The sequence below is a fragment of the Balaenoptera ricei genome, chromosome 16 (genome assembly GCF_028023285.1).
Source record: "Balaenoptera ricei isolate mBalRic1 chromosome 16, mBalRic1.hap2, whole genome shotgun sequence".
NCBI classification, from domain to species: Eukaryota; Metazoa; Chordata; class Mammalia; order Artiodactyla; family Balaenopteridae; genus Balaenoptera; species Balaenoptera ricei.
The window spans coordinates 38,004,161-38,031,036 of record NC_082654.1 but is presented as its reverse complement, the minus strand read 5'-3'; the positions used below and the strand labels follow the sequence as shown (position 1 = coordinate 38,031,036).

Here is a 26,876-nt window from a genome sequence, read left to right as displayed (position 1 = left end):
TTTCCTTAGATTCCATATATATGTGTTAGCATACTGTATTTGTTTTTATCTTTCTGACTTACTTCACTCTGTATGACAGACTCTAACTCCATCCACCTCATTACAAATACCTCCATTTCATTTCTTTTTATGGTTGAGTAATATTCCATTGTATATATGTGCCACATCTTCTTTATCCATTCATCCGATGATGGACACTTAGGTTGCTTCCATGTCCTGGCTATTGTAAATAGAGCTGCAATGAACATTGTGGTACATAACTCTTTTTGAATTATGGTTTTCTCAGGGTATATGCCCAGTAGTGGGATTGCTGGGTCATATGGTAGTTCTATTTTTAGTCTTTTAAGGAACCTCCATACTGTTCTCCATAGTGGCTGTATCAATTTACATTCCCACCAACAGTGCAAGAGTGTTCCCTTGGATAGTATTTTCTTAAAAGCAAATTGCAATAAAAAGGGAAGTATGTTCCAGTAGATATTAGAGTTTAGTGGCTTATGGGTGGCTTATCTTTAGAATGCATAATTTCCAGGAAATTTTAGTATTTCAACAGCAAGATAACACAATTAATCTCATATGAATCTATCTTGGCAAATTAACTGAATTTCTCCCCAACACTTCAAATTCATATTCCAAATGTTTTATGAATTTTTAATTGTTTTATGAAGATATTAATTGAATCACCTCATTTAAAATGTACAACAGAATCATAAATTAGTATATTTATGAGCATATGAAATGCCTTTTGAATACCAGAATTTATTTTATTTTTTTATTGAAGTATAGTTGATTTACAATATTGTGTTAGTTTCAGGTGTACAGCAAACTGATTCAGTTATACATATATATATATTTTTCCAATTCTTTTCCATTATAGGTTATTACAAGACATTGACTATAGTTCCCTGTGCTATACAGTAAATACATGTTGTTTAGCTATTTTATATATAGTAGTGTATATCTGTTAATCCCGTACTCCTAATTTATCCCTCCCCCCCTTCCCCCTTCAGTAACGTAGCTTTGTTTTCTATGTCTGTGAGTCTGTTTCTGTTTTATAAATAAGCTCATTTGTATTATTTTTTAGATTCCACATATAAGCGATATCATATATTATTTGTCTTTGTCTGGCTTACTTCACTCAGTATGATAATCTCTAGGTCCATCCATGTTGCTACAGAGGCAATTATTTCATTCTTTTTTATGGCCAAGTAATTTGAGTACCACAATTTAGAATTTACATTAAAAACCAGCACATATTTTGAATTAAACTGTGTCTTGGTCGAATAATTATGCATTTGAATTTCTTAACTACATATTCCAGGTGGTCAGTCCACAGACATCGAATCACTCTGCCTAAGAAACAAGTGGAGGGAATGGATGCCCTTTTATTTCTTTGGCAGGAAGAAGACTATGAAACAGATGTAATGCTGGCCTGAAGTCTCATTTCTGCAATAAATCCTATCACTCTTGTCCAAAGCCCAAGAATTTGACCTTCCCCTGATTTCACCATCAGCTATTAAATATTAATTGCCAGTATCACCGTGTGACTACGAGTATGAACTCTGGGATCTTACACACCTAGTCTTGAGTCCTTGCTCCACCACTTACTTAAGTTGCTTGCCTAGTCTAGGCTCAAGTTTCCTCCCCTATAAAATGGAGATAATGGTCATTATCATTTGCTGAGTGCTTCCTGACACCAAGCATCGCGCTCTTGGTTTCACAAGCATTTTCTCACTTCACCTTCTCAACAGGTCTTTCCTTAGTTACTATTATCAACCCCACTTTGCAGTCTGGGTAGCTGTGATTCTGCAGTTATTGCTTGGAGTCAGAATTTGAACCCATGTGGTCTGACCCTGGAGGCTGCATGTCTAATCTCTAGACTCAACTGCTTCCTATTTGATAAGGCTGTTGTGAGGGCTGAGAATGGAGGTCAATGCATTACTTCAGATAACCAGGGAAGGAAAGCTTTTGGTTAGTATATAATTAGTAACCAATTACTATAATATAATTATGATATTATATTATCATAATAATATAATTATTATTACGATAGCTCTTTTGCTGAATTAAAGGTGATATACATAGTCCTACCTCACCTGCCCAGAACTCAACTTGCTCTTATGTAGAAGATAGTAGAGGAAAAAAAAGGTAAGAAAAATGATTTTTCAGCAGCCAAATTAGAAATCATGTAGCAGTCACTGTAATCAGCATATAGTTTATTCACAGGAGATCCTTTCAGACCCATGTCCAGTTAAACTTTAATTTTACAAATAAATTTAAATTATTTTATCAGTAATCAAGATAGACTAAAAGGAGAGAAAGACTGAAGTCAGAGAAGTTTAGTAAAGAAGTTGTTTTTTAAGTGATTTTCTAGATGAAAGCAAATTAGAAATGGAGGGAAGCATTGCTGTTGGCAGGTACGTTGAAATAAAACTGTGAATCATGAAGAAAGAGTTAAATAACATATTTTAATCAAAGAAGAATATAATATTATGATAGAAATATTTCCTTCGAAAATTGTTAAATCTCACAAAATTCTTCCCCTTCTTCTTCTTCTTCTTCTTCTCCTTCTTCTCCTTCTTCTTAATATTAGTATTAGTGTTAGTATTAGTATTCAGAATTAGCGCTTTCACCATTGGATTCACATAGGTAAACACTTCCTTACGTTGCCAGAGGAATCCTGTATCAATTAGGCAGCAGATTACAGAATCCTAAGAGTGCCTTAAACAATGGTGCTTATGTCTTACACAATAACAGTTCAGAGGAGAATGGTTTCAAGATAAGCTCAGCAGCTCAACAGTGTCTGCAAAGAGCCAGGCTCCCTCCACCCTCCACCTCTGCCATCCAGCTGGGTCTTAGGCTTGACCCGTCTGGGTTGCAAGAGGGCTGCTGCATTTCAAGTCTTACATGAAGACACAGGTCCAGCTGATGAAAAGGCACATATTCTCCAGACTATCTCTTTGTATTAGAGATGAAAGTATCTCAGAGTCCTCCCAATAGATTTCTCCCTTCTGGTCCCATTTTCCAAGATTTGGTCACTTGCCAGCTAGTCAAGTCCTGAGTGCCAGGGAGTCTGGAAAAGTGAGTATCTCTAGTGAGGCTGGGCCCTGCTGGCAGGAAGAAGCGGGGGTGGGGAGAGTGGGCGGCTGTTGGATAGACAACTGACAGCGACTGTCAAAGACTAATTGCAATGAAGCAAGTAGTTAAACATTAGTCATCTCTGCTATTTATAATAGAAGCCTACATCATCTTACTTTTCTAACCATTTGATGTGAAAAGGGACTGATTTTCTTTGAGTTTTCTACTGCATGCCAGGAACTGTAATAGAATTTGTGTGTGTGTGTTTTAATGATCTTTATTTATTTAATTTGGTCACGCTGCGTGGCATGCGGGATCTTAGTTCCCCAACTGGGGATGGAAGTGGACGCCCCCTGCAGTGGAAGCGTGGAGTCCTAACCACTGGACCGCCAGGAAATTCTCTTTTTTGTGGTTTTTTTTTTTAACCTCATGTAAGCTTCCACTGAGTTCTTCTGGAAGGGTGTTATTTCCCCCCATTTAATAGATGAAGATAAAGTACACAAAAGGGTTAAATAAGACACCATAGCACTCCCACCTCACAAGTGGTAGAAGCTGGTTTCTCCTACACGTATACTGCCCCAAACCCTGAGCTGCTGGGCTAAGGGTGCCCAAACATCTCATCCTGGTGTCAGAATAAAAATTGTACTGCACTATGAGAAATAATTCTTTTATGGCCCAAAGTGCGACTTGATTGCCCTCAGGGTAGCCTAGACTTACCTCAAAGTAATTTGAAACATATATTGGGCATGGTGATTTATTTAATAATCTTTCCTGTAGCAACTGCATTCTTGCTGATTGATCTAATCTTAACTACACTGCTGAGGTATGTTTAACTTGGGATATCCTTCTAGGGATAAGAGACAAATACCTGATACCTAGCAGGTACTCACATGTAGTACTTACAAGTATATAAAAAAGACAATAAAAGCTATTTCTAATATTCGGATCAAGTTTCATATTTATCATATCAATATTTTAGTACAAATAATGGTATCATCTGGGTCACAGCAGATGATAATTTCTGATTTACAAAGATTATATAAAAATAATCTCTTGAGTATAAAAAAATAATCTTTGGTTTTAACGTCTGAATCCTTCCAAATGAACAGCAAGGATGGGCTTAGATCATTTTTTTTTTTTCCTGAAGCAGGTCCCAATCTGTAAGCCTGCTGTGACTCAGGAGATGCTCCTTTCTGCCTCTGTCATTTAAGGCGTGGGAGTGACCCTTTAACCTCCTTTTATCTAAATCAGATTAGGTCACTGCAGCCCACAGTCTAGGTTATGATCATTTCCTTTATCTCCAACTAAGTAAATTGCACCATGTTCTTCCAGGAAAACCTGAACTCTGACCCAGTGGGGAGAAGAAAGGCTGCTTTTGGCCAATTAGAAATGAGACTACAGCATGTGGCATGAGGTGCCCTGGCCTCTCTCATCTGCCGCCCCTGCTTATCCAGTTCCCTGCAGCACTCAGCCTGAAAGGAGTACCAGTGAGAAAACGACACGTTTGGGCGATGGTCTCACTGGCTGTCCTGTGTTCCCGGTCTCTCAGGAGACTGTTTCCTGCCTGGTTAGTCTTTGTATTCTGGAAAAATCTGGCTCTGTGTATGCAAGTTAAATCAGGATTCTGAGCTTAGCCCACCAGGCCCCCAAAAAAAGTATTTAAGAAAAAGAAAAGGAAGAGAAGGAAAATTAAGGGAATTAATAATTAAGGCTAAAAAGGTCACAAAAGAAACACTGTGTTAACGGGTTAGATATTGTCCTCTTTTGTTCTTGGCATTACTTGCTGCTGGTTTTAAAGGGCAGAATCATAGAGCTGCTTCCACATTTCCTTGGGGGCAGTTGAGACATAGAGACATCCAGTTGGGACCCAGAACCCAGAAGGATCCTGCTGTTGGGCTATAGCACCAAGAGGGCGTAGAGAGAGTGAACTGTTAAAACTCAAGAGCTGAGAAGTGCCAGTTTGGAGAGGGTCCTGCCCCATCCCAGGCCACTCTTGAATGAGACTAGATTTGTGCCTCACCCGCTCTGGGCACAGTCAGGAGCTGCTCAGATGGTTCCAGGAGCTACTTGTTAGCTGCTCCGCTAGGACGGGGGTTGGCTTCCGTGTGCTCGTTGTGAATATGTGGTTCTGATACCTTCCTGCGCCCGGTTTCCCCAGGCCCTTGTGTGTGAGGATGAACAGAAATTGGATACTCTCCCTACTCTTTAAAAGGTCAGTTTAAAGAGGAAAGTGGTGTGTCTTTCGAATCTACAGTGAGGAAAAGGGTCTGGAGATAAAGGCAAGAAGACAGGAGCTCTACAGCCAAAAGAATTCTCAAGAGGTATATTACAGGTTAAAGGTGTCACAAGGCTGTAGTTCAGATGTTATCAAGCTGCAGGGATATGGGCTCTTCTGGGGGCAGAGAGTAGGGAGTAGATTGAGATAAAATCAGGCATTCCTGTTGAATGTTTTTCATTAGTTGTAAACCACTCTGAATTGATGAAGTGGTGATGATCCCAGTTGTGAATGAGGGAAGTGAGCCTGGAAGGGTCCAGTGGGGATGACCAGCAAGTAGATAATAAAGCCGGGACTCATACCCAAGCTGAAGCCAAAGGCTGTCTTTGCACTATGTGCTCCTGGAGCCTCCACTTTGAAAAGGGATTTTATATTTTATTCCTGCATGATGTTGAGTCCTTCCCCTGCGCCTTTGGCATCCTCTGGGTGTCTTGTTTCAGTATATTTCTGATCCTCCAAATTGCAATGTTTATCTTTATCTTTAGCACTTGAAGTCGTCTTCAGCCTGTCTTCCCATGACAGTTGCTGAAGGGTGAGGATTTGGAAAAGATGGCCCTGCCAGTGTCATGCCAGCTCTCCTGTCATTAATGTTACATGGATTACATCCTTCTTTTAAGTACCATTTGCTTATAATTATGGCACTTAAGTCATTTGCCTTTCCTCCGGTTGGAAATGGAGAAAATAACGAACATCACATTTGCTGATCCACTGCAGTCTCCAGCTCTCTGTACCCCCCAAGCCGTCATCACCTCTCCCCACTGATCTCCCACTCCTCCCGTGCTTCCCCAAGTGCATTTGCAACAGCACCCCAAGGTCACTTTTTAAATTGTAGTGCCATTGATGTCGCTCATTTGCTCATTGCCCTAAATAGCTCCCCATTTCACTCCAAATAAAAGTGAAAGTCCGTATGGTGATCTTGTGTCCTTATGGAGGACTTATGTCCTCCTTACCTTCCTTGCCTCTCTGATTTCATGTCCCACCCCTGTCCTCTCCTCTCACCCTGCTCAGACACACTAATAGATGCGTTGCCACCTTAGGGCAGGGAAAGCCTGGAAATGTAGGTTTTACGTGGGTGGCTGTGTATCAACTAAAAAATTATATTTTTATATTAGAAAAAGAGAATGGGTATTGCAGGTTATATAGCAGTCTGCCACATTTGCTCTTGTGGGTCTTGGGTTCTGTGAGGTAAGGTATCTCTTATTGTGCCCTCAGTTTTCTAATTATTTTAGCGAGACCTTAGTAGTACAAATGGAAGGTGATACTTGACCATTATTTTTTCATCTTTTAGATTCTTATGGCCCACTATATTTCTGGTTAGATTGAAGTAGCATGGCGAGGTTTTGTTTTGTTTGTTTGCGTAGTTGATCTAGAGCAGCAGGTTTTCCAATTTTTTGGTCATGAGACCACTTTACACTCTTAAAAATTACTAAGGGCACTAAAAAAACGTTGTTTCTGTGGGTTATATCTGTTTATATTTACCATATTAAAAATTGTAGCAGACATTTACAAGAAGATGCAAGTGAGCATAGCCATTAACTTGTACCCTATGGAACTCTCCACTATACAGATGGATGGTAAAAAAAGCAAATAATGTTTTAGTAATATTACGAAAATAATATTGACCTTGCAGACCCCTTGGGGACGCTGTATCACACTTTGACAGCTACTGGTCTTGAGAACATAACCTGTTTATGCTGACATTGGTAATTGTTTATATTGCAAGGGATAAGTGGTAGGACTGCAGATTGAAAAATAAAGGAATTAAGGCAGGACCACTGCCACTGAGTAGTTAATGGTCCAAAAAAAAGCAGTTGACTGACCAATGTATAAACTTCTTTCCTATTAGATTTGAGGGGAGTTGGTTTCTGTTTCTGAATTATAAATAAATTTGTGTGGGGGAGTTAATAGAGTTAAAGAGAGATTTAACTATTGGTTTTCATCTATAGGAATTTAATAAATTCTGGTGTTCAAGATATATTGAATTAAGCATTTTATACGTCTAGTAGATCATTGCAGAAAAGTTTGATTTTTGTGCGCACTTACCGTTGTTTTTGGCCGCCCAGCCTTGAATCTACCTTTTCTCACCTGGCACATCCCACTTTGCCTCCTATGGAAGTGTGAAGTTCTAGATATTTGCATTTTTAACCACCTTTGCAGCCTGGCTGCAGGCATGTGACCTAGGTTCTGCCATTCAGGCACCTCCACCTCATATTTGGAATTAGAAACTAGTGACATGAAAAAATATGTGGCACCTCCACAGGTGGTTTCCCGGACAGCAGCTGGTGTTGGTGATGGAAGCCGCTGGCTCCCCCGCCCATCAGTGACAGGCAGCAGACCAGTGCTGCTGTGTGATTTGGGGTCATGTTGCTGGGTATATAGCCTCCAAGCCCAATTTATCTGGCCTTCTTGGAAATTTGTGACCTTTCCATTATCATTCTATGGATTCAAGAGTCGGTGCCTTTGCTTGCAACTAAGAATCCTGCTTGATACATTCTCAGATGCAGTGTCTTTCCAAGCATTGTTTGGAAGTCTCATGTATCAAAATCACCTGCACCACATCCTAACAATGCCTATCGGTGGGCTTAAAACTAGTGGATCCAGAATCCTTTTGAGTTCCAGGAATCTGCATTTTAAACAAGTCTCAGGGTTATATGATTTTAGAACTGCTGTGCTAATGTTTCCAACTTTTTAAATTATTTGTGCTCTGTTTAAGGATCTGAGTAACCCCTAAAAGAATTCATTCTTGGCTTTTAGGAGACCCTAATCAATGAGTAACTAGTATTTCCTTGTCCTCTTCTCTCTCCACCCAGCCTCAAATTCTCCATAAGCCTCTTTGTTCTGTCTCCTTAACTCTTTTAACGTCTTTTTTTTTCTGTTTTATTCTCACCAAGAAGTGGTAATTCCCCCAAAGGGATTGCCTACATTCAGTGGTCCCAGGATTAATTTGTATTTTAAAACTGCACTGTGACTGGGGCCCTCTGTAGGTCCTTTCTTTCTTGGGCATTTCTGCAACCTGCAGGCCTACAGCTTGATGTGTACTCCAGGGATCACTGGAGAGGATGAAGGGGAAAGATCAGAACACACTAAGTGACTTTCCTTGGAAGGATTTTCCAGCCATGGATTCAGGTCAGAAAATAGCACGGAAGGATTGAATAATCTACTTCTGAAGTTTTCGAGAATCACAGAACGTTGTAACTTGAAAGAGTGTAGCTTAACCCCCTCATTTCATGAATGAGGAACTGAGGAGAAAATATGTGTTCAGCGTCGCATAAGTGATTAGTGGAATATAAAAGCCGACATAAATTTAGAAGTGGGAAGTGATCATGCAGAGCTCGACCTAAACTAGCATACAAAGGAAGGAGACTAACATTTATTGAGTGATTATTTGAACTTGGGTACATTCACTTAACATCCCTGAGCCTCAGTTTCCTCAACTGCAAAATCAAGATTCTAATAATAGCGGACATTGATATGATATTGACTATGTGCTGGGAACTGTTCTAAGCACTTTATGTGCTAAGTCATTTAATCCTTACCACAACGACATGACATAGGTACTATTATTTTCCCCCTTTATTCAGGTGCACAGAAAGGCTAGATATTTACCTGCAGTCACCCAGCTAGAGCATTCATTTTCTACTGCTGCATTGTAAATCACCCCAAGCTTCATGTGTTAAGACAACATACATTTATTATCTCACAGTTTTGTGGGTCAGGAGTCTAGGCACAGCATAACTAGGTCCGCTGCTTGGGGTCTCACAAGGCAGCAATGGAGGCGTCGACCAGGGTAAGGATCTGATCTGAGGCTTGGAGTCCTCTTCCAAGAGCACGTCATTCTTGGCAGAATTCATCTCCCTACTGCTGTGGAACTCAGGATGGCTGAGTCTTCCAGGTCGGCAGGAGAGGTCTCCCACTCAGGATAATCTCCCTTCTGATTAATTGAACCTCAGATATTAGGGGCCTTAATATATCTGCAGAATCTCTTCATCTTTGCCATATGACAGGATATAATAAACATGGGAGTAATTTCCCATCACCTTTGCTATGTTCTGCTGAGATGAGAAGCCAGTTACAGATCTTGGCCACACTCAAGGGGAGGGGCTTACATAAACATGTGGATTCCAAGGGGCAGGAATCACAGCACCGTCTTAGAATTCTACCTACCACAGCCAGTAAGACTTAGTTTAAGCCCAGATGGGCTCCAGGGCTGAGTCCATGCTCTCAATCACAATGACCTTCTTTCTCCTTTTGAAGCAAGTAAATCCACTTTATAACCTTGCATAGTGTTCTAAGTAAGATAACACCCAGCAGATTCACACTGGGTACTAGGCAATAACTAATTCTCTTCACACTTCCTTTTTTAAAAGTCTGCTTCAAGAAACCTTATAACCACCTGCAGTTTTGTATTTTCAGGAAGAGATTTCCAATAGTCTCAGATTATATAAGTTATTTCAATTTGTTCATATTTTTTCTGAGGCAGAAATAAGCCTGGCATTTGGGATTTGAGACTTGAGTTCTCAAGAAATAACCATAGCTCTGCTTTTTGTCTTTGAAACAGATGAAGTGATTGAGAAGAAACAATAAACACCATCATTTTGTAGACAGGACAACATGGATCCGCCGTTAACGGTGAATTCCCTGGTAGGTGGCACCAACCGATATTTTACATGTGGTCCGAAAACCCAAAAAGAAGAACAGAAACACACTGAATGGGAAATGAGTCACAATTACTTCAAGAAGTTGAGCACTTGCCGTTTTCATCCATCTGCGTGGTCCTGTCCTTTGAGGAAGTGATTAATAAAACCACCTTTGCTAGAATTAAAAATAATGCTTTTTTTTCCATGAAAGTGTGAAATTTTAATCTATCTGGTTCAATTCCAGGAGTGTAGTCCTTTAGCATAACACCGGGGAGAAGAATTTCACAGATGACATTGTAGCAGGTACTTCAACTTCTTTGTGCCTCAGCTTCTTCCCAGATAAAAATTAGAGGCTTACCTTGTGTGGTAATGACCAAGGAAATAATTTTATATTTAACACCTAGATGCTGCTTTGGGATCTTTGTGTAAATGTGTGACTACTTGAAACTCTCATCCTTTTCATCTTTTCCCCTTACAGCCAACATAGTACACACCTTCTTGAGCTACATCTTAGAAGAAATAACGTGCTGGAGAGGAAATAACAGGGGCCTTGGGATCCCATGAGCTTATTGTGTGTCCCAGATCAGTCTCTGAATGTGAATATAGGAACGTTATATAATCTCCATGGCCCTGTTTTTGTACTTTGTGCCTTACAGCTTTTGGAAACCGTAGTTTTAATGTTGCCAGCCTGTCCTTGGGGCTTGATAAATGAAAGCTGTCATTACCCTCCCCCTCCTCCTGATGACCCTCCCAAACCCACTCACTACCCCTGTAGCCCTGGGAGCAGCAGTATACTGAATACCCTATACACACAAAGTTTAGCACCAGAACATAAAGAAATAGAGGGCCTGGGGCTTCCCTGGTGGTGCAGTGGTTAAGAATCCGCTTGCCAATGCAGGGAACACGGGTTCGAGCCCTGCTCCGGGAAGATCCCACATACCGCGGAGCAACTAAGCCCGTGCGCCACAACTACTGAGCCTGCTGCGCTCTAGGGCCCGCGAGCCACAACTACTGAAGCCCGGGCGCCTAGAGCCCGTGCTCTGCAACAAGAGAAGCCACCCAATGAGAAGCCCACACACCTCAAAGAAAAGTAGACCCCGCTCGCGGCAACTAGAGAAAGTCCGCGCACAGCAACAAAGACCTAACGCAGCCAAAAATAAAAATAAATAAATAAATTTATTTAAAAAAAAAAAAAGAAGAAATAGAGGGCCTGGTTCTTGCTCTGAAATAGGTTAGTGTTCTCTCTCTGAGGAAAAAGTCCTTCACAGATGCTCAGTTGCTTTTGAGAGTGTGTTTGAGGAGCAGAAAATTGGAGGAACTTTTCACTTTCTGACCCCATATTGTCAAGGCACTGTGGGAGAATAAAGGCTGACCCATTTCCACCTCTGCAGAGGAAGGAGTCATCCTTATGGAGTGCCTTGTGTGTTTTTCTAGAACATTATGTAGGAATAATTAAAATTTTAGTGAACATGTCAATGTAAAAATGAACACTAAGGCTTTTTCATCTGGAAAATTTATTTACATCTAAGAAGTTCATATGCAAATGAAACACTACAGATTGATGAAGAGTTTAGGCTATTTCCCAGTTTATCTCTGAAATCAATTTTAAACTTAGGAAGGGTAGCACCATTCCCGTAAAGGGAAAATAAATCTTATTTTTTTCCTTCAGATAAAAAGATAATCTAATTATAATCATGTTGCTCCCTCTCTTCCTCCTTTATTTGATACATTTATTGGTTATCATCTGTGTTTCAGGGAATATACTACATTCCAGAGGACAGAGATGAGAGTAAAATGATTCCTTTCCCTCATGGAGTTCATAAGGAGTCAAAAATACTTGTATACAAATTATAATTCAGGGTAGACTGTATAGTAATAAAAAACGGACAAGTTACTTTTGTGCACACAGGAGGCTAGAAGTCTGCTTTAGAAAATGCCCTAATTTCCATAGATTTTGTTTTTTCCAGTAACTTTCTGATGTCATTGAAACATTTACCTGTGGTCAAATAACAATATTTTTGGAACACAGGATTATTTGTTTACGTTGGGTTTATGGCTGCTTTCACACCAGCAGAGCTGAGTACCTGCCATGGAGACTATATGTCCCACTGAGCCTAAGAAACTTGCTATATGGCCTTTAACAGAAAAAATTTGGCTTTTTCACCTTTCAGAAGCACTGACTTTTTATTGAAGAATTGAATAATTATCCTGAATGTATATGTTCCATGTTTTTTCAGATGTGTATAGATGCTGTTTTTATTAATAAAATACAAATGTATTAATATCACAGACTTTTTTTTAGTAATTATTATTATTTTCTCAGTCAGGGACTAATTAATGGTGTAGTTACTATTATGTCGGGCTCTGAGAGTGTCTTTATGTTAAAAAAGGGGTGGGGGGAATGGCCATATGCTTGAAAAGGTTTTTCCTGGAATTATTGGGGGGGTTTTATTCAGTTGGTAAAGATACAGGGAGGCCCTGAAAGCTACTTATAAAACCAGATGTGTTTTGGAATAGAATTGAATCCTGATAGTAACTTCGAATCCAAGCCATCTCTTTGGAGGCCCTTCAAGTATAATGACATGATCCCTACCCTGGTAGGAATTCATCTCTTGGCTTGCTTCTGTGAGGATATAAGGGTCAATGATATTTTACCTAAAATGACCTAAAACATTTGCATACCCAGGAACTGCCACATATTTGTAGCTGAAACCTATAAGAGGTCTTAGTCCAAAAGAGTGTATGTTTACCCTGGAGATGTGTGTCTGTTTGGTGTGTAGACCACACGTTTAAGCAAAAAGACTTATTTTTATCATATCACTAACTCTTATGAAAAACTTTCCTTAGGTATTGATGGCAGGTATTTAGTACAGAAAATACATGTATAATTTCAGTCATGTTCATTTCTTCTTATAACCAGAGATTCAAATTCGACTTTGCAGAAAAAGTTAGCTGCGATGCCGGACCACAGGGATGTTTCCCTCAGCCCGGAAGAGCGAGTCCGCGCCCTAAGCAAGCTGGGCTGTAATATCACCATCAATGAAGATATCACTCCACGCCGCTACTTTAGATCCGGAATAGAAATGGAGAGGATGGCGTCCGTGTATTTGGAAGAAGGAAACTTGGAAAATGCCTTTGTTCTTTATAATAAATTTATAACGTAAGTGTTTTATTTTAGAGGTCTTCAAAATGAGAAAATTGAGGAAAATATTTACCTGGTATTTTGGTGAGACAGCTTAGATGCCGGCATGTTTTCATATTCAGACTGAATTTACAGTCTCCCAAAGCATGAGATGTCCAGGTTTTTAAGTTACCAAGTAATGTGCTCAAAGGCGGCCTCACACCATCTCTGAGGCTTAGGGATGAATGATCAGGGATGGGGCGAAGCTCAGGGATGTCAGACACCTTTCAACAGGCCAGCCCAGTAGCCAGCATGCCTCTTCCCTCTCTTCACAGATAAAATTTCTTGTTTTGTGTCATTCTTCCTTCACAGGAATGCAAGCTTTATGAAATCAGACATCATATTGTAGCTCCATCTACAACACCTGGAACGTGCCATTAACATTTTAAATATTTAATTTGATGGGTTGAGACTAGGGGATAAATTGACGATCCTAGGAAGGAACTGATTCCGGGACAGAGTGTAGTAGTTGGTTTCACATTGTGGTTAGTATTTTTTTAAGGCAATTATTTAGCTGTGTAAGAATTGTATGTATAAAAGAGCTTCCAAAATATTGAGTGAAAGTGGCTCCATCAAAACAGCCATGTAAAAATATCACACTTCACATTAGATAGATATTTGTTAGTAAGATATCCTAGTTTGAACTAAAAGAAATGGGATTTGGGTTTTCCATACCAATTTGCCAGCTTACTGATTGGGAGGATCTCCTGTTACCAAAAATTATTTCATCTGAGCTGAACCCCTTATTTTTGTTTTAATTGGAAATCACACATTGATTAATTGTATTAGTTTAGTTGGGGACTTAACCTGAGAACATTCGAGAAGCTGAAAGATCAACTGTTTTAAATACTGCATCCATGATTCTACCATGGACGAAATTAAAGGCAGTTAATATGGTGTGCAAAGTGGGCTCTGCACTTTATTCAAGTTAATTAACTTCTTGGAAATTTAGAGAATGGTTGGCAACATTCATCCTACCTGGGAAAAATCGAGTTTCTATAAAGTTAAGCAATAACTATGAAATTGGACGTTATAAACTGTCATTGATAGCACACATTTTCCATTTTAGTTTCTGAACTATAAGTTACTAATGGATAATATTTTTTTTCACCTTCTTCTGGGTTTTATACACACACACACGTAAGTGTGGTAAAAGGCCACTACACTCTCTGAGTTACTGAGTAATCAGAATATTTGAATTCTCTCCTGTCATTAACGATATGACCATAGGTAATTTAGTTATCCTCTGTGAGTTCAGTGTTCAGTTCCTCACCTGTATAAATGAAAGACTTATGGGTGAAAATCTCTGAGGTCTCTTCAACTCTAAATGTCTATGACTTTATGCTACTTACAAAAGCCTTAGGCAACTGACACACCTTATGTAGTTTCTTTAGGCTTTAATTTTCTTATTTGAGAGATAAGAGTTATAATACCATTCCTCTGTATTCTATAGATGAGATGATCAGTGTATGTGTGATTTGTAAACAACAGAACATCAGTAGCTATAAGGTATAACATATTCATTGATCAAAAATAGTATTTGCTCTAAGAGCTTTTCATTCATTTAACAAATATTTATTGAACATTCATTATGAGAGGGACACCATTCTACAGGCTAAGAATACATCAATAAGGAAAAAACAAAAAAAACAGAATTTCCTGCCCTTGTGGAAGCAATATCTTCACTTTACCTGGAAGCAATGTACCTGGTTTGCTGTACTGATTTCCCTTCATTTTTATTGTCCCTTGTTCCTCAAAAGGTGATGAAAAATAATTAACTCTTAATTAGCACCTCCTAATCCATTAAGGATTCTGTCTGACATGTCTCTGAGTTATGAATTTTCATTTAAGAGTTTTTAATGTAGACACCATGGCACTACTGATTCATCAGTGGCCCTCTGAGTCTTTCAATGGTGAGAAGGGGTTACATCCATCTTTCCAAACTCTTACATTTTCACGTGATCCTCAGTGTTGCCAGCACTACGCATAAGTAAAATGATGCTCAAGTGGGATTTAGTGCCGAAGACGTGAGAAAAACCAAAGTGATGTGGTCTCTTCAGGGAGCATCCCGACTTTAACCCTCTTAACCTCAGTGCTTAGTTTGCTGAGCTTAACTACCCTGTAATGCCAAAATCATACTTGGGCCAACCTTTGATGGAAAGACAAATGGAAAGAATATAGGTTAAATAATGTTATTAACAATGTCCTTTTTGAAAAGGAGGCTCATTCTCAAATCAGAAGCCATCATTGAGCTTTTTCTGTCATATAATGCTAAGGACATGTTTTCTTTTTCTGCAGTTTGTTTGTAGAAAAGCTTCCTAACCATCGAGATTACCAGCAATGTGCAGTACCCGAAAAGCAGGATATTATGAAGGTATTGTGGGATAGACTCTCCCCCGGGGGGTTCAAATGTTCCACAAGCATCCATTATTGATTCATCCCCTTCCTCTCCTCCTCTGTCTCATCCTCTCAAGAGTTTAAGCACAAAAGATTCATTCCATTAGCTATGATGTTTCGATCTCTTCCTAGACCTTTAATCATCATTACTGTGGGATGTCTACTTGAAACAAGAAAAAAAAAAAAAAAGAAGAAAAAGATCAAGAATGTACTTAATCATCTTAAGACGTGAAGAAGGAATTATTTTATGATTCCTCCCAGAGATTGAGAGAATGGTTGTCTATTTCCCCATTCTTATTTGAGACAGTCATTTTGACTGGTTTTGATTATTCCATACAATTCTGAACCCAAAACCTATTTGAATATCAGTGTTGATTATTAAGGCAGCCACAAAGTTCTAGTCATTTTCTTCTTATAGTACTAGCCTATGAGACAATAAAGTGTTTAGTCAGTGGCCTGAAATATTCCAAAGGAAAAGGAAGGTTGTTGAAATGTATTTATTTACCATCAACATTTCCTGCATATATAGTTTCAAATATCTTTAGCTAAGAATATATCCTTTTAGATAACATTTTTTAAATGTTTTCCATTTATTTGTCTTAAGTAGTTTGGATTGATTTTATATGATGGAAGATAAAACAATGTATACAAAGTCAATCACAGTATGAAATTTTAAATTACTCTCAAAAAATATTTTACCACATAACAGAATAAAAGCTTTCTTACCAGCTATGTCAGGCCTGGGGGTGCCTGTAAGCAGAACACAAATTTTTGTCAAATGGTCATCTACATTTTAAAATTTCTGTACACTATCTGAAGGGTCATTCATTATCAGGCCTTTGAGTAGCATTTCCCCTCAATTCTCTTGTTCATGTAAACTCAGAAAATTCTATATGGAAACCAAGGTCTTAGGCTGCCAAGGTGACTCTTTTACTCTAATTTGGGGTTATTCTTATTTTTACTTGTAGGGAAAGAATTCTCCAAAAGCATATACATTTTCTGTTTGTGATTGAATAAATGGATGGATGGATGGATGAATGGATGGATGACAAAAGATTGGCTAGAGTTAGGAGTTTTAGTCCTAATGAGGCCATTAGCTAGTTGTATGACATTGGACAAGCCTTTCAATCTCTCTAGGCCTTTGTTTCTTCATCTCTACAAAGGCGGGGCTGGTGGGTGCTTGGACTGTATCAGATTTTCCTGCATTATGAATCACTGGGAAATTGTTTGAGATCCAGATCCCAATCCCTTCTCTGAACATGTTGTCTCAGTAGGTCTTGGGTTAGGCCTGGGAATCTATATTTTTATAAAAAGTACCTCAGCTGCTTTTTACAGTCTGTTAAGCGTAGGGATCCCTACTCATGGTATTCTCTGAGGTCCCTTCTAACTATGATGCCATAAAATTTACCTACCATGGAATGTGCAGTTACAAACCCACTACCTAAAAATGAGGTACCTACTAAACAAAATGCTTATCTAACCAGTGAAGTCAATAAAGGTCTTACAAAGGGGATAATTTTTTCTCTTCTCTACTGATAAGTTATATTTTGGAGCCCTAGAAAAGATTGATTTTTCCACGATCATCTTTGGTTACTTGTGTCTTGATTGCTAATGCACATACCAGCTGTTTTTCTTTCTCAGCTGATGATCTGAAAGCTGACTATACTGAAAATCCCACTAATCAATATGTATATATATATTTTTAAAAGAAACTGAAGGAGATTGCATTCCCAAGGACAGATGAATTGAAAAAGGACCTTTTAAAGAAATATAACGTAGAATACCAAGAATATTTGCAAAGCGAAGTAAGTTCAATGGGTACATTTATTGCATGACTGTTTTCTGTGCAAATATTTTTTGAATTTCGTTTTAATGAGTTTTTCAAATGTCATATGCATTCAAATTAAAAATTAAAAATACAGTGATATAAAGCCCATAAAAAATTCATGTTGATATCCTGCTTAAGCACTTGCACCAAGGATGTGGTATTTTTATTTCCTGACAACATCTAATAAAGTGAAGCATTAGAAAATAGACTTCTTACAGTGATTTAAACAGAGCTTTTTGACCAACTCTTGCCAATGTAATCTTGAGCCAGATGGCTGCTCTTTAGCAATGAAAGGAGACAGTAAGAGGTAGGGAGAACAGTATATGGTTTCTGATGTGTCTAATTATGTATGCCTTGGAAATGTGAATTTGATTCTTAAATATTATAATCAGTATAACATCTAGATGGAATAATGGCTAACCATATGAGTGAAATGTAATCATATCACCAAGGGGTGATGGCTCCTGGATTCTTATTAAATAGAGAGTGAAAATGAAAATGATGTCTGAGACTGAAGGCCATTGAAGGAAGAAGCTGACCCGTCAGTCTATAAGATACTCCAGTTCAACACTTGATCTCTTAATGTTTACAGCATAATGATAAAGGTTGTTTTGCTTCTTCGTTTGGCTATGTGTTTATGTGCTTTGGAAGTTGTCACTTTTACTGACTCTCAGTTCAGTCCGATCTTGTTACCTCGGAGTGTGGTCACAGGCCTTCTCTACTTCCTTTGATATAGCTAGAAGGCAGGTTTGAGTGAGTTGTTTGCACTGAGTGACAGAAGGAATGTTGAAATGAGAAGATTTCCTCCAGTGTGGATACTGATGATTTGATTTGAACTATAAAAGATAAAAGTGATTTTGGCGGCTTGGACAGAACTGTAGGAAGGGATTTAACTTAACAACAGTCCAGTTAAGTTCCCTTCCCTACTCAGCCATGTGCACGCTGGTCCCCTCAGGAGCTCTCTGGGAGGAGAAGCCTCAGCAGTTGTTACCTGGTCTGCCTTTGGTGACACCAATTACTTCATAGTCCACAGTAGGATCCCAAGCATATGACATGTAGAAACCTTTGGGGGATAGAATGGCAGGCTTTACGCCTTGGAGAGATGAACAGACACACTGAGAAGCCTTTGCTACAGGCAACACTCACATCACCTGGGAGCCTGTTGGAATGCAGATTCTCAGGCCCCACCCCAGACCCACCGAAGGCCAATCTGCCCTATAACAAGACCTAGAGTGCATATCAAAGTGTAAGCTGATATGCTGTAAACTTGCACCGCTGTAAGCTCTGTCCCCCACCCCACCCCTGCCTTATAGTAGCTCCCAAAGTCTAGTTTTCATCAGAATTATTTGGGAAGCTTGTTAAAGATTTATTCTCTGACCTAATAATGCCTGGATATTTTTGTTAAGACTGGGGAGCTTGGGAATCTTCATTTTTAACAAAACTCCTAGTAGTTTGTTCTGATAGAGTTGATTGGACCACATTCTGAGAACCATTTGTTAGTGATTCCCCCTTCTCCATAAAGTTCCAGCAGTATGAGTTATAGAGTCAAATGCAAAAGGTTCTAGGGTGGCACTGTCCCATAGAACTTTGTATGATGATGGAAATGCTCTATTTGGCACTCTCTGATATGGGAGGCACTAGCCTGTGGTACTTCAAATGTGGCTAGTGAGAACTGAGGAGTTGAATTTCTAATTTCATTTCATTTTAATTAAACTTAGATAGTCACACGTAGCTAGTGGCTACTATATTGGACAATGCAGTCCAGGGTGATATAACTATTTCTGAGATATGGTCTGATCAGTCAGGCTGTGTAGACAATCCTGACTTTGATTTACTAATATTTAAAAGCACAGGAGGGTGGAGGGAACTTGATTGTCCTGGCCTGTCTCTGGTAAAATATGAGTGGATTTAGAACTGCTCCCGTAATCAGATTAAGGGGCTTTTGCCACAATGTTATATATTTTCCTGGCAGTCTCAGGAGTGTCCCTGTGGGCATATCACAGTATCTAGCTGTGTCTCTCCGTCTGCTAGAAGATTGAAACTGTCTAATCCCAGTTTGATGCTTTTGCCTTGGAAACTAACCTTTTCTTCTGGCAACCACATTTTTTTAGAACAAATATAAAGCTGAAATTCTCAAAAAACTGGAGCATCAGAGATTGATAGAGGCAGAAAGGAAGCGGATCGCTCAGATGCGCCAGCAGCAGCTAGAATCGGAGCAGTTCTTGTTTTTCGAAGATCAGCTCAAGAAGCAAGAATTAGCCCGGAGTCAGATGCGAAGCCAGGAACCTCCAGCACAGTCAGAGCAGATTGATGGGAGTGCTTTGTCCTGCTTTTCCACACACCAGAACAATTCCTTGCTGAATGTATTTGCAGATCAGCCAAATAAAAGTGATGCAACCAATTACGCTGGCCACTCACCTCCCGTAAACAGGGCCTTAAAGCCAGCTGCAACTCTAAGTGCTGTTCAGAGTAAGTGAGGAAATGCACCCCACAAGACATGGTATCTCCTCTAATGGAACCATATTTCTGTGACACCTGGGAGGGGTCTCCTCATTTTATTGTTAGTTGTGGTAGTTCCCCTACATAATGTGGTGTGAATGACAATATCACCTGACTTTTGCTATATGTAACCTCAGAATTCAGGAAACGTGAGTTACCCCCTGGTAGAACAGAGACTCCATAATAAACAGCACTGTATATGATCGTGGTACAGAGATTTTAAAAGAGAGAAATTCCGAGCTTTTTTTTTTTCCTTTCACGTATTTTGACCAAGAAGCACTGAATCCTAAAGGTAAACACACTGGAGAGGAAAGAAGATGCTGGAAAACTTGTTGGTTCAGAACCTTGTTCAGTCATTAAATTTAAATATTTAGCATTTCCCTGGCCCAGGAGGATCTGTACACATGGGTGTTAACCTCCAAAGGGGTTACGTGTTTCTGCCAAAAGTTAGTGCTCCTGGACTGCTACATCAGTGCTGGCAGCTTTCCAAAACCAAACGGGAAAATTTCCCAGCAGACACTGTTAAGTGGAGTTTATATTTCCATTTATTTTGAAAGAGTTATGATAAGCAACCATTTTATAAATTACTCTACTGCCAATTATTTCCAAAAACATGGTGCTTTTACCTAATGATCCCCAACTTTCATAAGATATAAGTAACACATGGCAAACACAAAAAAAGAGTTATCCTACCACTGATAGAATATGAGACGTATTCTACGCAGCCTATGCAATTTGTGCCAAAAGAAAACACACACATACATGTAAATAGTTGATATAAGGCACAAAGATGTAAAAGTGCTTGCACCTTCCCACTTGCATATAAATAATTTATACGCAAGGGGTAATTTTACCTTCCTTCTAGTCAATGTTCACTATTACAAGTTTTAAAATGAAATACAGAAAGTGGAGCACCTGATTATTTCATTTTTGAAATTTATATTTACCTGCAGTCACTTGCTAAAAACAGTTTTGAAGGATGGGATGTAAGGTTTGTTCTTTTTGTTTTTTCTCCCTTTTCTGTTTCTTAGATTTAGTGGTTGAAGGACTGAGATACGTCGTTTTATCAAGAGATCTTTGCCACAGATTTCTGCTCCTGGCAGAATCTAATACAGTGAGAGGAATCGAAACCTGTGGAATACTCTGTGGGAAACTGGTATGGTCTTTGTTTCATATCTTCCCTGCACAGGATACTTTCAGTACAGCTGGCTTTCTTGTGATAAGCTGAGCAGAACAAAAGCATCCTAAGTTTCGTAAACATTATGAAATTAACTAAATATAGATTAATTTCATAAAACTACTGTCATTATTAATGGAATTATCCTTCTAAAAAATGGATTGTAAAATTTCAGAGATACTATAAAAGTTTATTGTAAAGAACTAATCAAACCATAAGTTAAATCTTTGTTAAGAAAAAGGGTGGCTTTCAGATTTTCCGATTTCCAGAACCATCTAGTTTTCTGAATCAAATTTCCGTTGCAATTGTTAGTTTCATATATATTTGTATAATTAACTCAACCTGCTTTTGTCTGTGGTAGGTATAATCTTGCCACCCTTTTTCAGATACATGCAGAATAAAGCTAGGGTTTTGTTGTTTTCTTTAAGGCAGTAGTTTCAACAAACTGAAATTTTACAGCACAGGTCATATTTAAGTATGGAAGATTTTATCAGAAATAAGTGATGAAAGACAGTATCAAACTAGAAGGAGATAAAAGAGAGAAGATACATTTAATTTCCTACTTCAAGAAAGAGGAACAATGTTTCTTTGGAAGTGCCTTTGTACCCTCTGTGGGGTATCAGTTTATGTTTCTAAGTCCAGGCACATTTTCATCCCTAAACATTTACCTGGGAACTGTTATTTAACTGAATAAGATGTTTCATTCAACACACATTCTCCTACTGTATTCCAGTGTTGCATCATCACGTTTCCCCCAGGGCAGAAGAAACACAGGAGACAAGCAAAGGAGAGTGACCTGCCATCTCCTCCCCACAGCTACCTTCTTTGCCCGGCAGGGGGCAGTATGCTATGGATGCTTCTTCCCCAAGACCACATGGTGTACTTAGTTTGAGTCACTCATTCATTGATTCATTCTTCATTCATTCCTTCATCAGACAGGCATTCAGTCGCCTACAACAGCCTCAGTCTTTGCCACATGATGCTTCTAAAGAACCAGAGAGATGATTAATTATAAATGGAGCTGGTTGCTCTCAGTGGAAGTGCAGGGTATCATGGGAAGCTGTAACTGGGAAACCCTGTCTGGGAGGGTCAAGAAGGGGTTCCTTGAAAGCCGACGTTTATACTACATACGTTTAGAATACATAAAGTTAGCCATGACAGGAGGGGCTGGGATGGAGAGAAGTATTGTAATCAAGGCCAAAGGAATAGGGCCCAGTTTGCAGAAGTGCCCTAAGACTAGAGACAAGATGGTGCTGTGCAAGGATGGACAGCTTCCCATCACACAAACTTCTTTTTTCTGAGGATCCTATCACTACTTTACAACCCTCTTCCTTTCAACTCCTATCTTTTACCTAAGGGGGGCAATTTGTTTTTCCTTTCTCTTTATCTAATTACCAATCCAAAACATTACCTTAATTATGGAAAATCCCATTGAATTCCACCACCACCCCCCAATAGTAGAAGAAAGTCATAAATCTTCACGCGAAATTAAATAACAATTAATAAACTAAAAACAAGACCATCGACCTTCACAAACCTTAGAAATGTCCTTCAATAAAACCACAACATGATTTAATTAACATCTCCCTGCCAAATAAACCTGCTGCTGTTTTGTTCTGATTTTTTCCTTTGCAGATGTAATATGAAACACCATTATTTATTAGCCAAACTTCCAGGGACCAGCCCAGGATGCTAATTCCTATTTATGATACATTTTATATTGTGAAAATGGGTTTCAGGCTCCAAACAACTGACTCTCAAATTTTTGGCAGATGGTCCGTGTTCAAGTATGGGGCTTTGTTTTTGAATTGTGATGGGGTCGGGGTGGGAGGAGGATGATATAAGTGGTGGGCACTTTCTAGTCTTATTACAACATTATACTTCCTACTCAGGCTTTTTTTTTTCTGTCAGATGCTTATTATTCTCTTTGCTATTTGTTTTTCAGACGCATAATGAATTTACTATTACCCACTTAATCGTGCCAAAACAGTCTGCGGGACCAGACTATTGCGACGTGGAGAATGTAGAAGAATTATTCAGTGTTCAGGATCAACACAATCTCCTCACTCTGGGATGGATCCATGTACGTTTCACCTTTTGGGTTTCAGTTTACTTATTTATTTTTTTTGGCGGGCTGTTTTCCTTCTGGAGGAAGTTTAGCTTAAGAAATAGTTTCTTATTTTTTAAATTTTCAAGTGTAATAAATGTCATCGTTTTAAAGCATTTTCTTCAATGTTAGGCCGTGTCTACATCTGTCAAATCCAGATTTGGAGAGGGCTATAGTCTGCTTTTTCCTACTGTTCCAAGTTGAAAGAGAGATAAACATTTGGAAATCAGCTGACTTGTTCTGATGACTTTATGTAGTCTAATGGAGACCTAGGCAGATTTTTAACTAATATGATTAGACAATTATTAACATTCTCTTTCCCATGGCTGTGGGTCTAGAGTAAATTATTTTAAGAAAATTTCTGAAAAGGTCTCTTTTAAAAAGGTATTTGTACATATCAAATAGGGACCTTACCCTCCACTTCACCTCCCCTACAGGCCAAGGATGTACGCGTCGCTGTATAAACAGCCACGGAGTAGGGCCAAAAACACTGGGTTCCAACATCCACCAGGCCACCATAGGAGCAGGAAAGGGCTTACAAATCAAAAGACATGAGTTTAAATATCAGCTCTGCTAAGAATTCACTATAGGAATGTTGGCGAGTTATTTAAGCAATCTGAGCATCTGCTTTATCATCTATAAAATGGGGACCATAATAATGGACTTCATGTGATAGTGAGATAATGCCAGTGAATTTCTTAGCACATTTTTTCTAGGAACTCAGAATATTGTAGCTGATGATATTTGGTGATGATACTGTACTTTTCCTATCCATGGTTTCATCTATCTGGGGACATTTTTCCGTTCAGTCTCACACATCTGGGCCTGGGGTAGGAACAAGTCATCTCACGGCATGAGATGCTAGTCAGGATTTCCAGGGCACATCCTAGGGACCTCCAAGGGCCTCTGAAGAGTGAGAAGGGGCCATTTTTTATTTTACTTGCTTTATAGAGAAGTATTGAGGAGGAGCAGGACACACATCCTCACCCACACCTCAACACACACACACACACACAATCACCAAGCTTTTGGTGTTTTGTAATTCAGGAGGGCAGAGGAGACTAGCTCCTAGTCCTAGCTCCACCTGCAAATTACTGTGTGCCTGTACAATCCTTCAGTCAGGACTCCTAGCGTCCTGTTTCCAGGTTCCCTCATTGATCCAGTAGGGCTAATGAATGCCTTCTCTCCCTCACCGGATTTGTGTGAGCTGTAAGCAACATACTCGATGTGAAAGCCCTTTGAAAACTATAAACCACCTCTCAAATACAAGAAATTATTTATAATGAAGACTTTGCAAAAATTTTCTGTATGTCTGTTTTCCTTACCAGTATTCGCCTTACTGTTTGCTTAGAAATTGGGTAATTTTAAAGGCATTATTTAGTTTAATGTAATTTTCTGTAACAAGAATGCATTTTAAAGGAAAACAAATTGTAGCAAAGCAATTGTAACATAAACTGAGAAAGAATGACAGTTAAATTACACTTACGTTGAAAAGTCAGTGTTAGTTTATCTCATAAAACATTTCCCAGATCAGAAACAAAAGATTTTCCCTTATGACATGTACATATAATGTATGCAATAATGAAGTCATTTAAATAATGAATTTAGCATAATTTTAGAATCCTAAGACTTTTTGTTTTTTTAAATTTTACCATGTCAGATTGTTGTGGTTCAATGAAATCAGTAACATGTTGTATTTCTAAACTTCAGTGGTTGTAATGACTTTTTGTTATGGTTTTTATTGGCATAACAATAGCAACAAATTGCAGAGCTAATATTTTTCAGATATACATTGGTCATAGCAAAGAAAGTTTGAATCAGAATCAGATGGATCCGGATTTCAATTTAGACGTCTCAGCTTAACTAGCTCTATGCCCTTCAGCATGTTATTTACTCTTCTGCTTAGCTCAGTTTCCTCATCTGGTAAAATGGGGATAATAACAGCACTCATCTCATCTTGTAAAATTAATTCATGGAAAAGTGATTAGTTCAGTGCCTGGCATGTTATTCAATTGTGATAAATGGCATCAGCTGCTGATGTTGTCATCATCGTCATTACCATCATCATCATCATTTTTATCTCCATAGAATGGGGGCATGGGATTGGAGCACCATTCTCCCATGGGAGAGCTGTCCTTATTGGAGCTGGAGTGATTCCTCTTGGCAGAAATGAAGGACTCAGAATATCTTAAGGTGCAACACAAAGACATAAAACAGAAACAATGAAAACAAAACAAAAACAAACAACAGAATGTCTTAACAGTGTGCATTCAGTCTGGAAATAAGTTGAAGGGAGAGTGATTTGTCTGTTTGACAATCTGCTTGCTGCCTCCATGGCACTAGAGCTTCTTTGAACACTTCTTACTTTTTCATCAAGGCATAGAAAGCTCTATGTATGAATAGAAGGTTTTCACTGAATCAGGTAACAGGCAGTCAGACCCTCCCACTCATGCCCTCACTAAAGATTTGGGCTTTAAAAGTTAATTTCTATTCTTCAGTTGATCTAGGTCTTTGCAGACCAATAGTTATTTTTTCCCTGCCGAACATTTATCTTTCTATAAATAGGTATCAATGGATTTTACCTTCATTTTATTAAATAAAGTAGAAAGGGGTTTTGAAATCTTGCATTTCTTCAACAGATCATAGTTATGTGTAAAGGCATGAAGGGGTTTCTATGGGTCTATGCCCTCTAGTTAATAATGACAACATTAGACAGTCTCTTCAATAAGACGTGCTGGCAAAAGTGTAAAACAGCTACATGTAGAAGAATGAAATTAGAACACTCTCTAACGCCATACACAAAAATAAACTCAATATGGATTAAAGACCTAAATGTAAGATGGGATACTATAAAACTCTTAGAGGAAAACATAGGCAGAACCCTCTCTGACATAAATCACAGCAAGATCTTTTTCGATCCACCACTTAGAGTAATGAAAAAAAAAAAAAAATAAATAAATAAATAATAAACAAATGGGACCTAATTAAACTTAAAAGCTTTTGCACAACAAAGGAAACCATAAACAAAAGGAAAGACAACCCACAGAATGGGAGAAAATATTTGCAAATGAAGCAACTGACAAGGGATTAATCTCTAAAATATACAAACAGCTCATGTAGCTCAATATCAAGAAAACAAGCAACCTAATCAAAAAATGGGCAGAAGATCTAAATAGACATTTCTCCAAAGAAGACATACAGATGGCCAAAAGCACATGAAAAGATGTGTAACATCACTAATTATTAGAGAAATGCAAATCAAAACTACAATGCAGTATCACCTCACACCAGTCAGAATGGGCATCATCAGAAAGTCTACAAACAGTAAATACTAGAGAGGTTGTGGAGAAAGGGAACCCTCCTGCACTATTGGTGGTAATGTAAATTGGTACAACTGCTATGGAGAACAGTATGGAGGCTCCTTAAAAAACTAAAAATAGAACTACTATATGATCTAGCAGTCCCACTCCTGGGCATATATCTGGAGAAAACCATAATTCAAAAAGATACATGCACCCCAATGTTCATTGCAGCACTATTTACAATAGCTAAGACATGGAAGCAACCTAAATGTCCATCAACAGATGAATAGATAAAGAAGATGTGGTACATATATACAATGGAATATTACTCAGCCATAAAAAAGAATGAAATAATGCCATTTGCAGCAACATGGATGGACCTAGACATTATCATACTA

At 38.7% G+C, this 26,876-nt stretch overlaps 1 protein-coding gene across 8 annotated transcripts in view; it reads left to right on the top strand.

The window, feature by feature from the left end:
* Positions 1–26,876, top strand: part of STAMBPL1 (STAM binding protein like 1) — a 45,066-nt gene that overhangs the window by 13,561 nt on the left and 4,629 nt on the right. For 4 of the 8 annotated variants that reach the window (XM_059899385.1, XM_059899388.1, XM_059899389.1 and 1 more), the window contains 7 exons: positions 9,909–9,991; positions 12,930–13,147; positions 15,467–15,542; positions 17,275–17,370; positions 19,505–19,862; positions 20,924–21,048; positions 23,015–23,152. In XM_059899385.1, the coding sequence (XP_059755368.1) occupies positions 9,962–9,991; positions 12,930–13,147; positions 15,467–15,542; positions 17,275–17,370; positions 19,505–19,862; positions 20,924–21,048; positions 23,015–23,152 (1,041 nt within the window). In that variant the 5' untranslated portion in view covers positions 9,909–9,961. Of the gene's footprint in view, positions 1–4,407; positions 4,643–8,299; positions 8,477–9,908; positions 9,992–10,268; positions 10,291–12,929; positions 13,148–15,466; positions 15,543–17,274; positions 17,371–19,504; positions 19,863–20,923; positions 21,049–23,014; positions 23,153–25,264; positions 25,364–26,876 lie in introns of those variants that run through there. The other 4 variants (XM_059899386.1, XM_059899392.1, XM_059899390.1 and 1 more) reach the window with 4 other exon arrangements.